General features: G+C 44.9%; 1 protein-coding gene across 1 annotated transcript; it reads right to left on the reverse strand.

Moving 5' to 3' along the window:
* Positions 1-4,077: 4,077 nt before the first annotated feature.
* DNAJC14 (DnaJ heat shock protein family (Hsp40) member C14) lies at positions 4,078-18,444 on the reverse strand. Its single transcript, XM_083169205.1, has 6 exons — positions 16,840-18,444; positions 14,944-15,050; positions 12,330-12,449; positions 8,952-9,112; positions 8,673-8,775; positions 4,078-7,301 (listed from the first exon to the last, which is right to left on the reverse strand). The coding sequence occupies exons 1-6, from the start codon at positions 18,262-18,264 to the stop codon at positions 7,073-7,075; spliced, it is 2,145 nt and encodes a 714-aa protein (XP_083025331.1). The 5' UTR covers positions 18,265-18,444; the 3' UTR covers positions 4,078-7,072.
* Between the last annotated feature and the right edge of the window lie 651 nt (positions 18,445-19,095).

The following is a 19,095-nucleotide window of genomic DNA, read 5'->3' on the forward strand; positions in this document are numbered from 1 at the left end:
GCGTACCATTAACAATGGGGGTGCATATAACATACTAATCACCCATCACGGTGCATGTACAATGAAATCATCGTTCTGATCGCATCGCATGCCATTTTAAAATTGCCAAACATTTTTATTCATCATAATGACCGGTAATGTTTACCGTATATAGGAAATATAATCCTTTTTCACACAACACTTTATTTAAATTTATAAGGGGATTTTGTAAGAACCGTTCGAATCCCTTTCTCCGATTCCATCCTAGTGACACAGCTGAACTATGGGATGTAGGAGGGTCCGAAGGAGCCAGGCACCTATGCTAAAGCTTTGAGAGGCAGGCTCCTCCCTTCTGCATACCAGCATTCCTCAGTTCAACTTCCAGAGCACACTAGGAACTCAGTACAACACCTGAACATAATATGCACAATCAAGTAAACTTAACCATTATAACACGACAACACATGAAACGGCATTACTTACTGAGCATAAGGGAGGGATCGCTGTGTCACCAGGATGGAATCAGAGAAAGGGATTTGAACGGTAAGTTCTTAAAAAAATCTCCCTTTCTCTTTCATCCATCCTGGTGACACAGCTCAACCATGGGACGTTCAAGAGCTGGTCCTTTGGGAGGGTACACTCAGGTCTGCAGTTCTCATCACTGCTCGCCCGAATGAAGCGTCCTCCGGCGCAAACTCATGGAACCTGTAACATTTGGTGAGTGTGTGAACAGAGGACCTAATGGCAGCCCTGCATACTTGCTCTGCCGTAGCCCCGTGGCGCACAGCCCATGAAGCCGCAAACGACTTGGTGGTATGAGCATTAATTCTGGAGGGCACTGGTCTGTTAAATTTGGTATAAGCAAAAGCAATTACCGTCCTTAACCAAGGAGCAATGGTCTGCTTTGAAGCTGGACAGCCACTTTTGTGTACATCATACAAGACCAATAGTAAATCAGTTTTACGGAGCTCTTTCACTCTGTCCACATAAATGCGCAAAGCACGAACAACATCCAAATTCTTTAGTCTAGTCCTCCTGAGAAGGTCAGAAATAGGGACAAATACCGGAAGAACAATTTATTGGTTTAAATGAAAGGACAACTTTAGGTAAAACCTTAGGAACTGTTTGCAGCACAGCCCTATCATCATGGAATATTAAAAACTGAGACCTACAAGATAGGGCCCCTAACTCAGAAACACACTTTGCAAAGCCGATTGCCAACAAAAAAAGTAAAATTTCCAAGTAACAAATTTCAGGTCAGCCGACCTCAACGGTTCAAATGGAGGTTTCTGAAGGACCGACAACACCAAAGACAAATCCCAAGGCGCCACTGGTTGTTTATAAGGAGGCTTCAGCCAAGTAACTCCTTGGAGAAAGGTCTGTACCTCCGGTAACAATGCCACTTTCTTTTGAAAAAAGATAGACAAGGCCAACAATTGAACTTTCAAAGATTGAAGACTTAGGGTGGTTTCACACTGTCCGGCTCCTGCCGGACGGTGAAATCCCGCATGGCTTAAAAGCCGTGCCGTCCCTGCAGTGTGTAATGGACAGCTATGTGTCCATTCACACAGGACGGCCACGGCACGGCTACCGTGTAGCAGCCGGATCTTTCCACTGCAGTGTCCGGCTGCCGTGCCGTGGCCATCCCGTCCTCACAGGTCAGTGTGTGCTGAGGGCGATAGGGGCCTTTCACACACACCGGTCATTTGGTGTCCGGTTTTAGCTCTCCACCGCCCCCAAACTGACGTCACTTCAGTTTTTACCCTCAAATTTACATAGCACCGGCTCACTGAGCCGGTGCATGTGAAAGAGACAACTGTCAGGCAAAAAGCCGGACAAAATGTGTCCGGCTTTTTGCCTTCCGGACAAAACCGGAGTGTGTGAAACCAGCCTTAAGCCCGAGGAGAATCCATCCTGTAAAAAGTCTAGAAACTTTAAAACTAGACGTGTGAATTTTCTGCCGTTCACACCATCTAATGTACCTTTTCGAAACCCTATAATAGTTTGCTGCAGAAACCATAGGTGCCTGGCTCCTTCGAACCCTCCTACAACCCATGGCTGAGCTGTGTCACCAGGATGGATGAAAGAAAGAAATGAGTGATGCTGGCATTTTTTGTGGATTTTGTTCGCATCTCAGAGATGTTGGCACTGAAAGGGTTAAAAAAAAACACACACACACACACACACACAACCCCATAAAATAGAAAAGGTTACTGGTCAATTATTAGGGTTTCCAGCATTATGAAACACAAACTGCTTCCCTCTTCCATCTCCCCATTAACCACTGCCCCTCTGTCACAGTAGCGGTAACTTCTCTGACCACACATGTGGCGGTCATTCTGGGGTCCTGTAATACTTTTTATTGCCTGACTGGGCCCCAGAGCAAAATAGTTTGAGAACCCCAGGTGTAAATCATAAATTAGCTACCAAAGGATACCTGACACATTGCTGAAAGGTCAAACCTTTATTTCATATGATAAATCGCCACACACATGCAGATTATATCAAATGATTGGGCAGGCATTGCAGATTTTGATCTTGGAACAGAAAATCTCTTTTGTCTATGATCCATATTGGTGTGTGTGATGTAACTGGTCAATCTAGACCAGGCATGTCCAAACTATGGCCCTCCAGCTGTTGTAAAACTACAAGTCACATCATGCTTTTAAAAAGTTTTGCTATTAGGGAATGCTAACAGTATGGCAAGGCATGCTGGGATGTGTAGTTTCACAACAGCTGGAGGGCCACAGTTTGGACATGCCTGATCTAGACATGGGTGTCCTCATACATCTAGGCCCTTATTCAGATCTGATCGCAGTTCAAATTTGTTCTCAAAATGGGCAAAACCATGTGCACTGCAGGTGGGGCATATGTAACGTGCAGAGAGAGTTAAATTTGGGTGAGGTGTGCTGAAACTGAAACCTAAATTGCAGTGTAAAAATAATGCAGTCAGTATTTGCCCTACACAGAAACAAAATAACTCACACAAATCTAACTCTCTCTGCACATGTTACATCTGCCCCACCTGCAGTGTACATGGTTTTGCCCATTTTGAGAAAAAAAAATTGTACTGCGATCAGATCTGAATAAGGGGCCTAGTCTATATATGCAGTGGGAAAAGCCTAGCACATCTGCTAGCATTGGACATGTTCTTTGCTGAAAATTCATCTTTGTTGCAATGTGATAGGTCTACGACACTCTAGGAGACTGCTGATTAATTTGATATGTGACACTTGTATGCACAATGGAGTCTGTGTAAAATCCATCCATAGTTCACAGTTGTAGGACTGTATGGAGACAAAACGCCAAGGGCTTCTTCCCTCTAGGTCAGTGATTTTCAACCGGTGTGCCGCAGCCGCTTACCAGGTGTGCCGTGGCTGTTTTAATGTAGCTGGCCTCTTCCGTGTGCAGCTCTCGCTGCTATTAGTTTCAGCCGCTGCCGCCCGCTGCGCAGCCCCTGGTTGCTTCCGTAGGACGGCGTGTGACCTGTTATTACACAAAGGTCATGCACGCCACCTCGCCTTTCCGCTTGGAGTGCCTGCCTGCCTGCCCGTGCACCACCGCTGCTCCTCCGGGTCCACCTCCTCTCCTCCACCCACCACTGCTCCTTGTCCACACTGTGTGCACCAGGTATGTGTGGCAGGAGGAATATGCGGGATAAGCGGGCCTCTGTTTGTAAAAAAACATTTTCTTAATTAATTTTTATGGAGGGCCAGCTTCCTGTAATATTAGAATTAATGAACAAATGTGCAATGTGTGTATATCTGTAGCCTTACTTTCTTATCTCTTCTCTTTCTGCTGGGTATGTGACATCAATACTGTATTTGTACTACTGTGGGGGCCACTGTGTTTGTATAATTACTGTGGGGCCACTGTGTGTGTGTTTTTTCCCTGTGGGGTCCTGATGGTGTGCCTTGGCAATTTTAAAGTCTCGACGGTGTGCCGCGAGTTGGAAAAGGTTGAAAATCACTGCTCTAGGTCATGATAATCAAAGTTACTTCTCTAATACTTGCAATATTTTACAATAGAAGGCAAGCTGGAAAAGTCAGTGTCAAATAATATGTGCTTAACCAAAAGAATACAATCACAAGATCAGGATTCAAAGCATAAAAGTTTTAATTTAACAAAATTTTAATACACAACCATTTTAAATCCCTCAAACCTGAGGATCCCCCTAAACCCCATACTGCGATGATTAAAGACATATACATTTCAGCTGTTCCCTCTAATTAATGCAGTCTGGAATTAAAAGGAGTCAATTATCATTTAAAAAATAAACTGAAAACAAAAAAAGGTGTTATTTAAAACTGTATTCCTGGGGATTACACCAATCAAGAAAAGCAGCTCCGCATTCTGGATTCGTTATTAGTACTAGAAAATCTTCACATGAAGTGCATTGTTCTAATCCTATTATATTGCCACAAAAAAATTTTTAAATTCAAGGCCCCCAACATCCAAAATTGCAGCAATCGCACTAGTGTCTTGCTTGAGCCTTTGCAGCGATCATATAAGTAGTACGAAACTGTAATACACTGAAGTCCTGGATCTGATATATCTATATCAGTGTATACTGCTGCTGAAAGTACGCAACACAGAATCCAAATGCAGAAATAACAGTTGTAGTGATAAAACAGCAACAATAGGCCACTGGATTTTGTGCAACAAGGCTTCAAACACATTTATAGATCAGGTTAGATAAGTGGATGTAGATCTCTAGCTGTTATTGAACACTATCATTGTCCTGAGTCAACCAATAACTAAATATAGTTCAACAGCAGCTACAAAGCAACAGGCCTCTATAACCCTATGATAAAATTACCTTTTTTTTTGCTTTATGTTTCGCATTAATGTTCAGTGTGAGGACGAGCCTCGGGGCTGAGAGGTATCACACTTGCAGTCAGAAAATATAAAATATTCAGAAACAAAACACCGCCTGTTAAAATTGATTGTCCTATACACCATTCCTGCAGAAATTCTCCATACAATGGGACCTAGATCCGAGTGGCCATTCCTGGCATTACATGGCGGAGCCAGTATTGCCGCAGGCACAAACATCATAGCTCATCTTAAATACTGTCACAAGGAAGCTGAGGCGGACTTTCTTACTTGTATTGCCAAAGTACACAAAATAAAAATGAGGGAAAGAAGAGATGTTCTGGATGGCATACAAAGATGACCAGGTTGCTTATCTAAGACTTGTATAATGAGAGTTCTCTGATCTATAGAGGGAACTGCTAATGACTGGTTTCTCAGACAGCAGCCTGCTGGAGGGATATTACATGTACCCCTACACACCATCATTCAGTTTAGAGAAAATACTTAAAGTGCACATACAGAGAGGGAGCCTGTTGTGACCGGTTGCGGATTATCAGACAGTGTTTAGGTCTACCCCAAAAGGTCGACACAAGTTTTTTCAAATTTTTTTGTTGTCAATGTCGACAAATGTTAACATGGACCCCCAATTAGTGTAACTTGTACCCCCCCACATGGCATGCTGTGGGCTCGGTGCCTTGCTATGCTTGGTACACTTTTATATTCTCCCTCTATGCCGACATGGATTGAGAACAAGCCGTTTTAAATAAAAAACATGAAAAACTCATGTCGACCTTTTGACTGTCTATCCAGACTCCGCAGATCTACTATCCACTCATTAGGAGCAAGAGCCTCTGTAATATGGGACATACTACAGTGTCCCCCCCCCCCCCCCCGATAATAAGCCCTAGCTAAATCCCCACTTTCCAGATTCCCTCCGCTAAACTACAATGCTTCAAGCTCCGCCCCTGCTCTCCCCCCCCTCAGACGTAATGGATGCCCTGGTACCGCTGAAGCCTCTGCTAGCATCAGTGGTCCCAGGGATGCATTGCGCATGTGACATCACAGCACACCATCCAAGACTGAGCGACGTCTGTACGGTACACAGACGGGAGCGGAGTGAAAACGGCAGCGGAAGGCTGAAAAAATGCGGACGGAAAACTAAAGGAAAGCAGCAGTTGTGCTGAAAGTATAAGGTGAGGGGCAGGACTGAGGGACATGATGTGGATACAGTAAAAGCAGGACTGAGGCGCATGATGTTGATAAAAGCAGGACTGTCAATGTTAATTAAAATAAGCCCTATGTGTTTTTTGTTCCCCCAAAAAATAAAAGTAAGACAGTGTCTTATCGGGGAAACACGGTATATGAATTATGGCCATGAAATACCACATTAATGTCACTTGCTCGGAGTGAATAGGCTACACTCTTATACACAAACGGTCACTTTGTGAAGGTTATCAGTACAGTTTAAGTATCTTCATCCGATTATACCACTATGGATTGGGTCTTAAAATGCAACACAAATGGATACATCACTGCAACCAGGATAACCCCATTGCAACCAAAAGGTACCTCCATCACTGGAATATTTCCAGACCCACTACTCTTTGCAATGGTTAAGTGCCAATACACAGCATAGAAAAACTATTTCCAACAGAACAGCACAACGTAAAAGATGAAAATGCCAGTATGTATGATCACAAATTAACTTCCATGTATAATGTACAGGGGGAAAAAAAAATAAGTAGCACAAGTGTTTTCTTCACCTTCCTAATGCTTGATAACAAGAACAGCAACTTTATACTGACAAAAGCATAGTGGTCTTCACAGACCAACTGTATATACCTGTAACTAGCAGGACTTCCTGTGCCAAGCTACATTCATACGTCCTACAGAGTCTGATTCCCTCACAGACTGCATGCACAGAAAGGACTTCCTCTATCCAGAAAGATCTCTACACCAGGAATCTTTGGTATGATGATTAGATAAGGTTTCTCTTTATTAAAAGAAAAATTAGCTGAAAGCAATTTGCTATAGGCCCTCACAATGGAAAGCCTTGCTGGTCCCCACTGCAATGGGAGAATAGACTGGGGGGATAAATATGAAAGAAGACATTTGACTTGTATGGTAGTTAAAGCCCTTGTTAGCTTGGTTCTAGTCAGCATACTGCAGTCTGACCAGAAATAACTGGAGACTAATCATCTGAAGAGTTGTGCAACGGATGTCTGTCACTCCGCTTCAGCCTTTAGGAGACATTTAAGTTCAGGTGGATTTGGGTCACTCATCGCTGTACAGGACGCCTCATTTTTTTCTTTCGTTTGGACTTTGTCTCACTTTTGGGCGCAGGGTCTGGTTTAGATGTTCCAGAAGTGGATGGAGTTCCTTGTGGGGGCTGCTGGGGGGAGGGGAAGATGTTCCCATTGGGCATTTGTCCTGGAGAGCCTTGGAAGATTCTGTTCAGGAGATTCTGCAAATCAGCAACTGATGTTGGGTTGCTTTCTGAGGGTGCCCTAGAGATATATGGATAAAATAATTAAACCTTGTTAAATGGCACTGACCATTCAGAATACACGGTAGAAGCATTGGCTTGACTCAAAACAGGACAGGTGGCTGGTACAGGGGAAAGCCCAATGTTTACAGGCATCCCCAAGAAAACGCTGGGCATTCCCCTGGGAACGCAGACGGGTCGAAGCCTTCTTGCCCAAAATTTTACAGCAATTTTATAAATAAAAAAAAAACAAAACAAGGTTTTCCTGGGCAACGCCTGGAGGGTCAGCTAGTTATTAAATATTTTCAAGGTTTCAGAAGAACAACAGTCATTCATGGGTACTTGTTTCCTAGCACGGCCACAATCGCGGGCATCGTGTGCCTTAACTTTAAGGCACACGATGCCCGTGATTTCCCCATAGGCTTCAATGTTAAAATATTTTAACATTGAAGCCTATGCGCGTCCGACGCGATGCCCCCGATTTCTCCATAGGCTTCAATGTTAAAATATTTTAACATTGAAGCCTATGCGATGGACCCGATTTGTCCATAATGGCCCCCCATTGTGACCGCCACCCCCACGATTGACGCGAACCCGAAGCGTGGCGAGCGCAGCGAGCCCGTGAGGGGCGGCGGTGCGCGTCCTCCGACCTTTTCATTCCCCTACTATCCACGTCGGCGTGGAGTTGAGAATATATAGTGTGGCGAGCGCAGCGAGCCACCGAGCCCGAAGCGTGGCGAGCGCAGAGAGCCCCGCGAGGGGACGCGGATACCTGTCAAGCCCACGAGGGGCGTCCCTCGCGGGCTTCACAGGTATCCGCTGCGCTCGCCACGCTTCGGGCTCGGTGGCTCGCTACACTATATATTCTCAACTCCACGCCGACGTGGATAGTAGGGGAATGAAAAGGTCGGAGGACGCGCACCGCCACCCCTCGCGGCCTCGCTGCGCTCGCCACGCTTCGGGTTCACGTCAATAGTGGGGGTGGCGGCCACAATGGGGGGCCATTATTTTTTATACACATGCCGGGGCCATAGCCAATGAGAATTTTTTTTTTTGTCTATGTTAAATGTACTCAGTTTCAATGTTAAAATAATTTAACATTGAAGCCTATGGAGTCGCGATGGACCCGATTTCTCCATAGGCTTCAATGTTAAATTATTTTAACATTGAAGCCTATGGAGAAATCGGGTACATCGCGTCGGTTGCGTCGTGTGCGTTTTGGTATGTACCCGACGCGATTTTTTCCGACACGACCACCACGATAGAAATCGTGGTGGCCGTGCTAGGAAACAAGTACCGATTCATGTTTTCACATTTCAACTTAGAGGAAAGTAGGGCCATTAACGTTGATCTATTTATCCATCACCTGCCTCTCCTAGCAAATAATACAAACCTTTGTCGCCCTGGATTTGGAGGATTCCTTGAGCCAAATGAAATGTGATATGGGACCCGGTGAGTGTCCGGCGTGATTCCTACACGTTGGCATCCTGCCCATTCTAAGTAGAGAAATGGCGTGACGTTAACAAAAAAGGATTTGTAAATATTCATTTGAGTTACAGCCGATGTTTTATACACATGAGAACTGGAGAATGGAAAGTATTACAACTACATTGTGAAAGTTGATCATCCAGAAAAGAAAATGAACAGTCTTTGGTCCCCTTGCCCTACTTACCGGTTATGTCAAACACTTTGCCTTGCATCATAGCAAAGTAGGTGATCTTCAGTCCAAGCATACTAGATTCTGCCCAGAAATCTCCCTCCTCTGCCGAGTGCATTTTCCCACATTCAGCGCAGTAACGAGCACTTGCAGGATCCCGATCTATTTCAAACCTCCTGTCAAAACATATGATGAGATGAGATGGAGACCAACATGTCCATGAAGTCTGCTTCACTATATTAAAACACACTAAAGGGTACTACCAAAATCTATATTTACCAGAGAGACGAGATTTTTCAAATACTGATTTATTTATTTTTTTAAACAACACACAAACCTTCAGATCACCATGGGTGGGATGTATTAAAATACATCGCCACCCGCCCGCAGCGATGACGGAGACCACCGCGATACCTGTACTGTGGTGTGCGGGGGGTCTCAGTCATCTCCCTGCTGCCTGCTTCTCCCCTCACGCTGGGGACAGCTAAGCAGGCTGTCCCCGGCACCTCCTCCTCCCCCCTGCAGCCGGAAGGACGTCTGGCTGCTTTACTAGGGGGAGGAAGGTCTTACCTTCCAGGTCCAGGAGGACCTGGACTAAGGTAAGCCAGAGGGAGGGGGACAGGGGGGTTGACGGGTTTGCTGTGGAGGTGTCGGGCGGGGAAAAGAAGCCCATAGGCTTCTATAGGGTATCGCCACCCAAAGGTGGCGATACCCTACTATGCGGTATCGTGGTGGTGGGGTTTTAATACATAGGAAAATGCGGTAAAACTGTGGTTTTACCGCATTTTCCCCTTAGTACATCCCGCCCCAAGTGTGTGAGCACATAAGGGCAGGATACGGATTGTCTATACATATGATCAGGTGCATTTTTCTGGCTAACCTGTCAGTTTTAGGGGAACTGCTATGAGTATGTGTCATCATTAAAAGCAATTATTTCTAAAATTACAGTTGATACTAAAGCTACACTTTGAGAAACTACATATTTAAATAATTAAAGTCCAGCGATAAAGGTACACAAGTCTAGAAGTCACTTCCACAGCTCTTGGCTAGGGTTTTCCTACAAAAATAAATACCAAGGAGATAAAGCTGGGCACATACAGTAAGACCTGTCCCTCACCACACAGACCAGGTTGAGACAGCTCAGTCTCCATCTTTAATGTTACTATCGGGGGCACAAATGGAGCTATGCGCATACAGAGAGCACTCTGCTTTGATTAAAATGCACAGGACGGCATAAAGGGAGAAGGCCATGTGCCCTTCCTCACCCCACATACACCAATGTGCATGCGTGAGATCTCCAATGAAATACAGTACAGTAATATATACTGTATGCACAGGTGAGAGGTGCACTGCGGGGGGACGGGACGCCAGCCCCCTGCACCACCACCCTGTGTGCGAACCCATTCGTGACTGTACCTGCGGCAGCAGACCCCCGTTGCTCCACCACTCTCCCCCCCAACATACCCCCGAACATCCTATCCGTGGACATTATTAAGATCATTCTCTCACTACCCACATGTTCCTGGCTGGATGCCAGGGTTCATCAGTGTGATTTTGACCAATAAAGTCCATCATTCTCACCCACTCACATCTTCGCTTATAAGACATACCAATTATCATACACATACCACGTATGCAATACCATTTATCACAGGTAGGAGCTGAGCGCAGTACTACCAAACCATTTGTACTTGTTTCTACCAGGCCGGTCACCTGTATAAGTACTGCAGCTAGCCCCAACCAACTGTATCCTAGTGCGCTGTTCACCAAATCTACCATTGAGTACGGTAATATAGTCCAAGAACTACTTTACCATTTTGTAAATAAAGTATGCTACGTACATGTAGTCAATCATTCTCGGCCCGCCACCGTGTTGTACAGTAATTATGTGGGGAAATGTACGCTTAGTTTAGATGCATAAGAGTGGGCTAAACTCGGTATACATTTCCCCACCGAGTCTCTGGGGCTGAATGAGCATAATTACTGTACGACACGGTGGCAGGCCGAGATTATCGGCCACAAGGGAGCACACCCTTATGCAGCTACAGTAAGCTTTACATACTGTACACAGGTAAAGTGGAAGCAAAGATGGACAGTAATTGGCAATGCCACTTCTCATTTTCATCCGCGGTACTGTAACTTTCATTATTGGGGCAATCGCCACCCTGCTGCAAAGCAGTGTAATTACATGCTATTTCCATAGTACGACATAATGGGACATTTCCCCTGGCCCAACAATGAAGCCAGGGCCAACGGGATAGATGCGCATGGCTACATCGGTTTCACTATTATAAACACCTTGTTTTCCCGATCGTGACCTTCATGGACTGGTATGGGACTCTTTGACCCCCATTGATGAGGTATGATCTACCATTAGATCCCGGAATGCTAGGGTCAACCATTAACATAGCTATTCGGGAAACATGCTATAAGGTCTGTACCAGATGGGATCTTATATTTTCTAAACTGCACAAAATGTTCCTTACAACAGCACATAACTGCTGGAGACCATATGGAGAGGAGGATACATTTCTTCTCTCTTGTGGTCTTGTCCTATAAAGGTGCCCACACACTAGAACGATTTTTGGGCCGATTGGCCGATTTCCGATAAATCGGCCGATATATCGTCCGATTTTTTTCGATAATCGGTCAAAAATCGGCCGATTTTTGACCGATGCGCGCTCCCGTGGATCTTTAGCTGAATCTTCTGATCTTACGTTCTGCACAAAAGATTAGAAGATTTAACAAAAGATCCATAGGAATGCACACGGGATCTTAAGAAAAATCTTTGGTAAAGATGTGCGCTTGCCTGAAATCTTTTGTCCAGGACGGAAAAAAGATTTCAAGGCTAATTTATGCGCACATCTTACGATCGCAGATCTTTCTAGTGTGTGGGCACCTTAAGTTTATTTTGGGATCAAGTTTAGAATATGATCTGACAAATATTAGTAACAGTATACCAGTGGCCAGTGACACCCGAATAGCACTCCTACTGGTGCCTCATAGTGATAAATATCTGGACAATTTAGTAGTCAATATTTGTGACACTGACAAATCTTTAATAGTGAGGTGCTAGAAATCTCCTGCGGAACCCTTATTAGTTTGTTCATATGCTACATTGTGTGTGTGCGTGCTTTAGCAATGTGTTTTTTGCATACATGTACCTGGTGAACTAGACAGGTTTTTTTAAAGTTCTGCTGCCACTTAACAGCGAATGTGCATTTAGCAACAAAACATATCTTTATGCAACTTGTACTGGAAGTGAAGTATAATCTACTAGTGAATCACATGCAACCAGTGATAAAATTAGGTCACAAATACTTAAAATGAATTATAAGCTGAGTTTTAGTGTAACTCTTGCCCATAGGATTTGGTCTGATGGCTGCATTGTACCTGTGTTTTCCCTGACACTTGCTGCACATCATGCTGTTCATTGCTTCTTTAAGATCATCCTGCAGTTTGCTGAGAAACTCGTTCATAGATTTAGCCAGCTCAGTCTCGGACATTCGTTTCCTGGAATGGAAAATAAACAATAAAGTAACTGATGGTGGATCAGACCAGATTTAACATTAACGGAGAGAAGGAAAAATCATTTACATTAGCCCATTTATCATGATCGCATTTACAATGCGATGCGGGTGGAATGTTACCGCTCAGGATCGCATTGTAAAATGCGATCACATCACAGGGATGTATCATCCCTGACAGTGCAGGGACAGGAGCCCATCCCTGCGAAGCGCTGACCCAGAACTGGGGCGGGATTATGTGCTGACCCCCACTGACCCCTCTGACTGCACTGCCCTGCTTGGCAGTGCGATACCGTAGCCATAGGCTTCAATGGGCTTCGAAGCTGGGCTGCCCGATGTTGATACATAGGGCAGCTTCGCATCTCCCATAGATGGGGAATGTGGCCGGCGGTGCTGCAGGGGGGATTGCTGAAGGGATCGGAGATTACATTGGGGTGATACTTAATATTTGCGGCTAACTGTTTTCGGGGATTTAGCTGCAAATATTACTTGATAAATGGGGCCCTAAAGGTGTGCACACACGGGCCGATCCAGCGGCCACCGATATTGATTCGATATTGGCTGCTGCAGGGGACATGCTGTATTGACCTTTTAAAAAGTCGAATATGCATTGTCGAAAACAGCCGCTGAATTGTTGAATCTGCAGCCGTTTTCTACAAAATACACGTGGATTCAACACACCACATGTGCTCCGACTTTTCCAAGAATCGAAAGATTGAATTCAGATTATGGGATTTGTTGGGTTGGCCGATATCCGACTTGAAAACATTCAGTTTTAGACTAAAAAAAAAAAAAAGTGTTTGCAGTAGGATTTAAAGTATATTTATTTAGACCGAATAAATAAAACCGAATTCTGCCTCTAAATAAAAAGTATTTGCTTTTATTCTCACCCAAAAAAATTAGAAATATTTGTAAATCATCAAATAAACCCCAGTATGTGTGCAATGTATTAGAAGCCCCAGCAAAACCCACCACAGAGCGTAGGGCCACCTCACCGTCGCTCACCCCAATTGTACGCCTGAGCTCCTGGGCCCTGCTGCTGCCCCAGCCGCCGTTCACAACCGGTTCGGCCACCTTTCACAACTGCTCGGACGGCTCGGGAGGACTCGGGGGACCAAATGCCCGAGTCCCCCTGAGCCACACTAAACATCCCCGAGCCTGCCATCTGCTCACTACAACTAATGGCGGCGGGGAGAGCATCAAGGGAGCTCCGGGAGGGGAGAGCAGCCACTGGGGGTGCCTGGACAGGTGATGTGCCAGTGGTGCTCAGCTGCCGGCACCACTGGCGCACACCTTCAAATTGGTGGTATGCCCAAAACATTTCCAGGACAGCCCACTGTGGCAGCGCCGCTGAGCCTGGAAAAATTTACTAAGATGGAAGATCTATTGAAGTTGTATTATTCCCCATAGCAAACAATCAGATTCTCTCTATTATTATCTAGACGGTGCTAACTAAATAAAAAGTAAAATCAGATTGGTTAATATGAGCAACATCCCATCTTAAATAGAACTCCCACCTTAGTAGTCTTCCCCTAATTGTCTAGTGTCCGCAGGACTACGAAGCTTTTTGCTGACCAAGCCTATATTACAGGCATGCTAAAACAAGTCGTAGTTTTACAGTTGATACACTGCCAGCCTGGAATCTCTCTCTCAGCCCAGTAAACACCAGTGACAGAGTTGCCAGAATATGAGAACAAAGAAAGTGCCTCATGTGATATACTTTAGCAAATAAAAAAACACGTTTTTTTATTTTTATTTAATTCATGTAAACAGTGAACTATTGTGTTGCGCACAGCCTGGTGACAACCAAAGTTTAGTTGGCTTTATTTATTTTTTTTCTCATGGACTAAAATGCCTCTTAAAATAAAGAGCAAAAACAGCAAGTGCCAGATCTATGTATACATTTATCGGTGCTATCTATTATATATTACAGTGGTTTCCCAAATGCAGTCCTCAATGTACTATATAACAGTCCAGGTTTTACGGATATACATGGGAATGCACAGATGGCACTGTATAATTCAACTGACTGAGGTAATAATTTACTTAGTCACACATTCTATGTAGTTAACTACACTATTATCATTGAATAATCTTTGTTTATATATTTCACCATATCCAGTTAGCTTTACAATTTGTGAACAACACAGTAATAAAAGGAGAATGGTTAATAATAACAGACAAAGGGCCCAGCTTGCAAGCACAGGTGAGTCTGTAATCTCACTTATTTTTATGGAACTTCTCCCATGAATGCACATTAAAACGGTCAATACCTGGCAGTGCACAATACATCATTTTACTGTAGTCAGACACTGATCATTTTTCTGCACACCTCTGAAGATTAGTGATGTTACTGGTATTTGGGTGCCACGGTGTTACTGGTATTTGGGTGCAAACTGTTCCAGGAGGCACTTTAAGGCCATTGAGAGAAATGACATTTCCTTATAATATATTGTTAGACGACCACTTCTCCTACTCACATTTCATACTCTTTCCTCTTGTCCGGATTGCTGACAGTATCCCATGCAGCACGTAAAACTTTAAAAGCTTCTTCTGCCCGAGGGTGATCATTTTTGTCTGGGTGGACCTTTTAGAGTGAAATATAAAAAAAATGATATAAATAGAAACACAGATCTACAGCAGCCAATAACAGAGAACATAAACAAATAGGTAAAACACAAAACACAATCAAATGATTACTTTTAGGCGTCATTTTTTCACCACCTTTCAAATACATGCATCGGACGTCTTGCGAAGTGATGGTCGAGGGTGCTATTCAAAGGTTTTTTTTCTTCAGTTTTCTGCTGTAGTTGTCTTAATTATCACGCCCACTTATTCCCCTTTTTTAATCTCACGCCCATTTTATCCCTTTCAATATCACAGATTGCATGTATTTTTTTTAGCACCATTTTATGCCACTTTTTTTATTGCCTATTTTGTTCCACCCTGTTTAACTCCACCCACAATGTTTAACCCCACCCTGCTCGTCTATTTAGCTGCAGTACTGCATTTTGTGGGAGAGGATGTGCGGAGCAGTGAGGAGTAGCGGCCTGCATGAAAAGTGTTGCCCCTGTTGAAGAGAGTCTTTCTGGGTTTTCTGGGTGTAAGGTAAGTATTTTTTTTTATTTTTAATCTGCCTTTTCCCCATTGTTTTCCCCACGTTACATGTTTTTTCCATGGTTTTTAACATACATTTGCAATTATGAAATCTCTGCTCTCCTATGTAGCATATGTTTTTTGTAACTAAATAAAAAATATGACAGATGATGGTCCAATGCAGGGAGTATGAAAAATAACCAAAAAATTAAAAAACAAATCTACAGCAAAACAAAAATGATGGCAACTCACGTTACACTTTGCTTATATTCATACTAATATATTTATTGAACAAAATCGAAATATTTTACAAGTTATAACTACTTGTTCACAATTGTTGGTGCTGAAATTTTTTGAAATTTCATCTTTGACTGATGGCCATTTCCAGTATTTCCCATCTCTTGTCATGACGCTAACATTATATTCCCCTTTTCCTATATTCGTAACGATTCCTGGAAATAAATTCCCATAATATAGTACTTCCACCCAGTCATATAGCTTTGGGGGGTTATTCTGGTTGATTCGCTCGGATGCGAATTCGCATCCTTGTGAGTCAACCAGATCCCGCCTTGTGAATGGTGGTATGCTGGCCCTCCATTCGCACGGCGCATACGTTCGCACGGCATGCGAATGGATGTTTTACCTAAACATCTATTCGCAAGCCTGTGGGGGACATCCACATCATTCGATGGTCACTGACCATCGAATGATGTGGAAGGCACACGCACAGAGGAACCTTAGATGTGCATGTGCACTCTGAGGGAAGTGGGAGGGCAGCTGACATCCGGTGATGTCGGCTGCCCACCCCCTCGCACCATCGTCCCATTAGCATGAGAACGCCTAAGAAATGCTGGGCGTTCCCATATGCTAATGGGCCGCACTGCTGCCCCACCCCTGCCCTCAAGGATGGGTGCGTGCATCTAGTGAACAGTTGGTACATGGGCAAAAATGACCCTGCTCAGATGCAAACCATCGGACCCCTATGCGAACAAAGGGGTCTGTATGAACGGACCTGAATAAGGTCCTTGGCGCAAATTCATCAGTACATTATCCACATTCAGTTGCATGTTTTCAGACACCTGGTCATTCCATCTGATGAGCAGAACAGCAGAAGTGAGGACCTTGATGGGAACACGCAATCATCTGTGGGTGGGAACACGCAATCATGGATACACATCAGAAGAAGTGTACGATATGTAACTCCGATAGGAGCCGGGATCTGACGTGCACCCAGCCTGATGCCAAATAGCATTCGCAATCTACAATCAATTCATACTTACCAATACAGCCATCTGACGATAAGCCTTCTTGAGCTCTGTTTCAGAAGCGTCCATTTCTACTCCCAACACTTGAAATGGATTTAAGTCCTCCTCTGGAATGTCTGCCATAGTTAGCAGACGTTCTACTTCATCCCTGGGCTGGAAGCGGCCACTAGCTGATCCTGCTGAGGCCCATGTGGTTTTTTTATCTGTCCTTAACTTGGAAGGCCAAAATTTCCCTGTCCATTTCCTGAAAAGGTTGATTAAATACCTAAAAGTCCTGCTTTGTGTTACTAAGGCCCGAATCATATGTAATTTTGTGGAAAGCCATGATCTCCAGTTGCTATCTGCGCCTACCTTGTCAGCACTTTTCCTAATATACTGCCAACAAAGCTTTGAACAGCGCACTGAAAGCATGAGCAGCAAGAAAAGCAGAGCGCACAGCATCTTTAGCACACGCAGAATCCATAATCCACAAGAGCAAACGAGGACCCAGAAATCCTTAGTTCGGTGTTGTAGCCAGATACCAAAAGTCCACAATTGGATTTTCAAACTGCCCAAGTCACGAGCGGGCACCCATAGCCTGCTATACAACAGCATGCCAAGTGACTCCACACATTCCCCAATCAACAGCACCAAGTCTATTAGAAACTGGATACAGTAATTTGAGAACTGAAGAAAGGGCTGAGGAACTAGGGATCTAATCTGGTGCCTCCCATCACCATGGCTTTTCTTGCGACCTAGTTTGTGCTTGCTGCTAGAGGATGCAGGTTGACGGCCATCTCTTCTTGATTCATCCCGCGTATAGTTTCGAGTTTTACCTCTACGCCCTCTTCTTCCACCGGATGCCTTGCTGTAATCTTCCTCCGCTAGTTTCCCACCGTCTTCATCTTCACCTTCCAGAGACTGCTCCTGGTAGCAAGAAAAGCTGGGACAATCCTGGCTGCAGTTATGATCGCCAATCCCAGAGTACTTGCCTCCGGCCACTCCTATGCTATCCCTGATACACTCCCCATCGGAGTGGAGAGGTTGTGGCGATTCTCGGCCAATACAACTTGACGTTTCTTTTTGAGGTTTTGAACCATCCAAAAAGTCAGTCAGCACCTCTTGCTCAAAGACGTCCTCAGCAAGGAACTGTCTAGTCCATACCTCCCCTGCCACCTCCTGTGAGGCGCTCTCACAGCCATGGAAGCAATTGTTCATAGGCACATGAAGGGTTTGGTTTCTGCCTGATGAGGAGTCTGGGGTCCCTGTACCGTCCCGCACAGCTACCGCATGCGCTGCACTGACATATGCGGGGAGGCTACAGCTGGTTCCTGCTGCGGGGAAATCCGCCGCATTCCTGTCCTGCGCGTCACTGCCTAGATCGTACACTGCGGCGGCGGCGGCGGCGGCGGCGGCTGCTGCTTCCCGCTTCTCCGGACTTTTTCGCATCCGCCGCTCCATAGCGCTATGTGCTCGCACCGTCAGGGGGCCAGTCAGACCGACTAGGTTACTGCGGTCATCGTTACCTCTTTATCCTGCAAACTATAAAAACATTCAATGTTCTCCTCACGTTAATTTTGACGGGCGACCCGCCCGGCACTGGGACGCGGCCGACAGTCGCGCTGCGCTGACGTGCGTATAGAAACGTCAGCGCAGCGCGACACACTGAGCGCGTCACTCAGTGACACAGGGGCTTTAGCTGTCAGACCGGAGGGCGGCCGGGCAGGCTCAGACTCGGAGCAGATCCCTACGCTAAGGCAGAGTAGGGTTAAAAGAGGGGCCGGTTGTTTGAGGGGAACTGGGAGAGTCGCTACTGTTGGTGCATGGTACCGTGCTGCTGCTCTGTCACCGAGAATAGGACCCTGCGTCTTACTGGCCCCTCTGTGTAACCAGCGTTTGGGTAGTGTCTTGGAGTGGCCACCTGCCCCTGTCAGAAAGTAAGGCAGTATCTGCGCTGGCCATCATCACTATTTAATGATTGAAAACATTGCAAGGCCGCATTTTAATGGTACAGGCCATTGAAATAAAAACATAATTGTTTTTAAACCATTGCACTAATGTAGTGCACAATGTTTGAGACCCTTTTTAAAAATATATTGGAGTCCTGATAAAAAGGGTAAGTGTATTAAGGGTCTGAGTTGCCAGACTTCTGGTGAGAATGCCAAGATTTTTAAAGCTGCAATCAATTACAAAGCAAAACCTTGTAAACAATTGGCACTTTAAAAGTACGGGCCTTTTAACTAATACCCCTCTTATGCCGCCACAAAAACCCGGGTCAGCGGTGGTGTAAAT

This window comes from Crinia signifera, chromosome 2, assembly GCF_055691185.1.
Source record: "Crinia signifera chromosome 2, ASM5569118v1, whole genome shotgun sequence".
NCBI classification, from domain to species: Eukaryota; Metazoa; Chordata; class Amphibia; order Anura; family Myobatrachidae; genus Crinia; species Crinia signifera.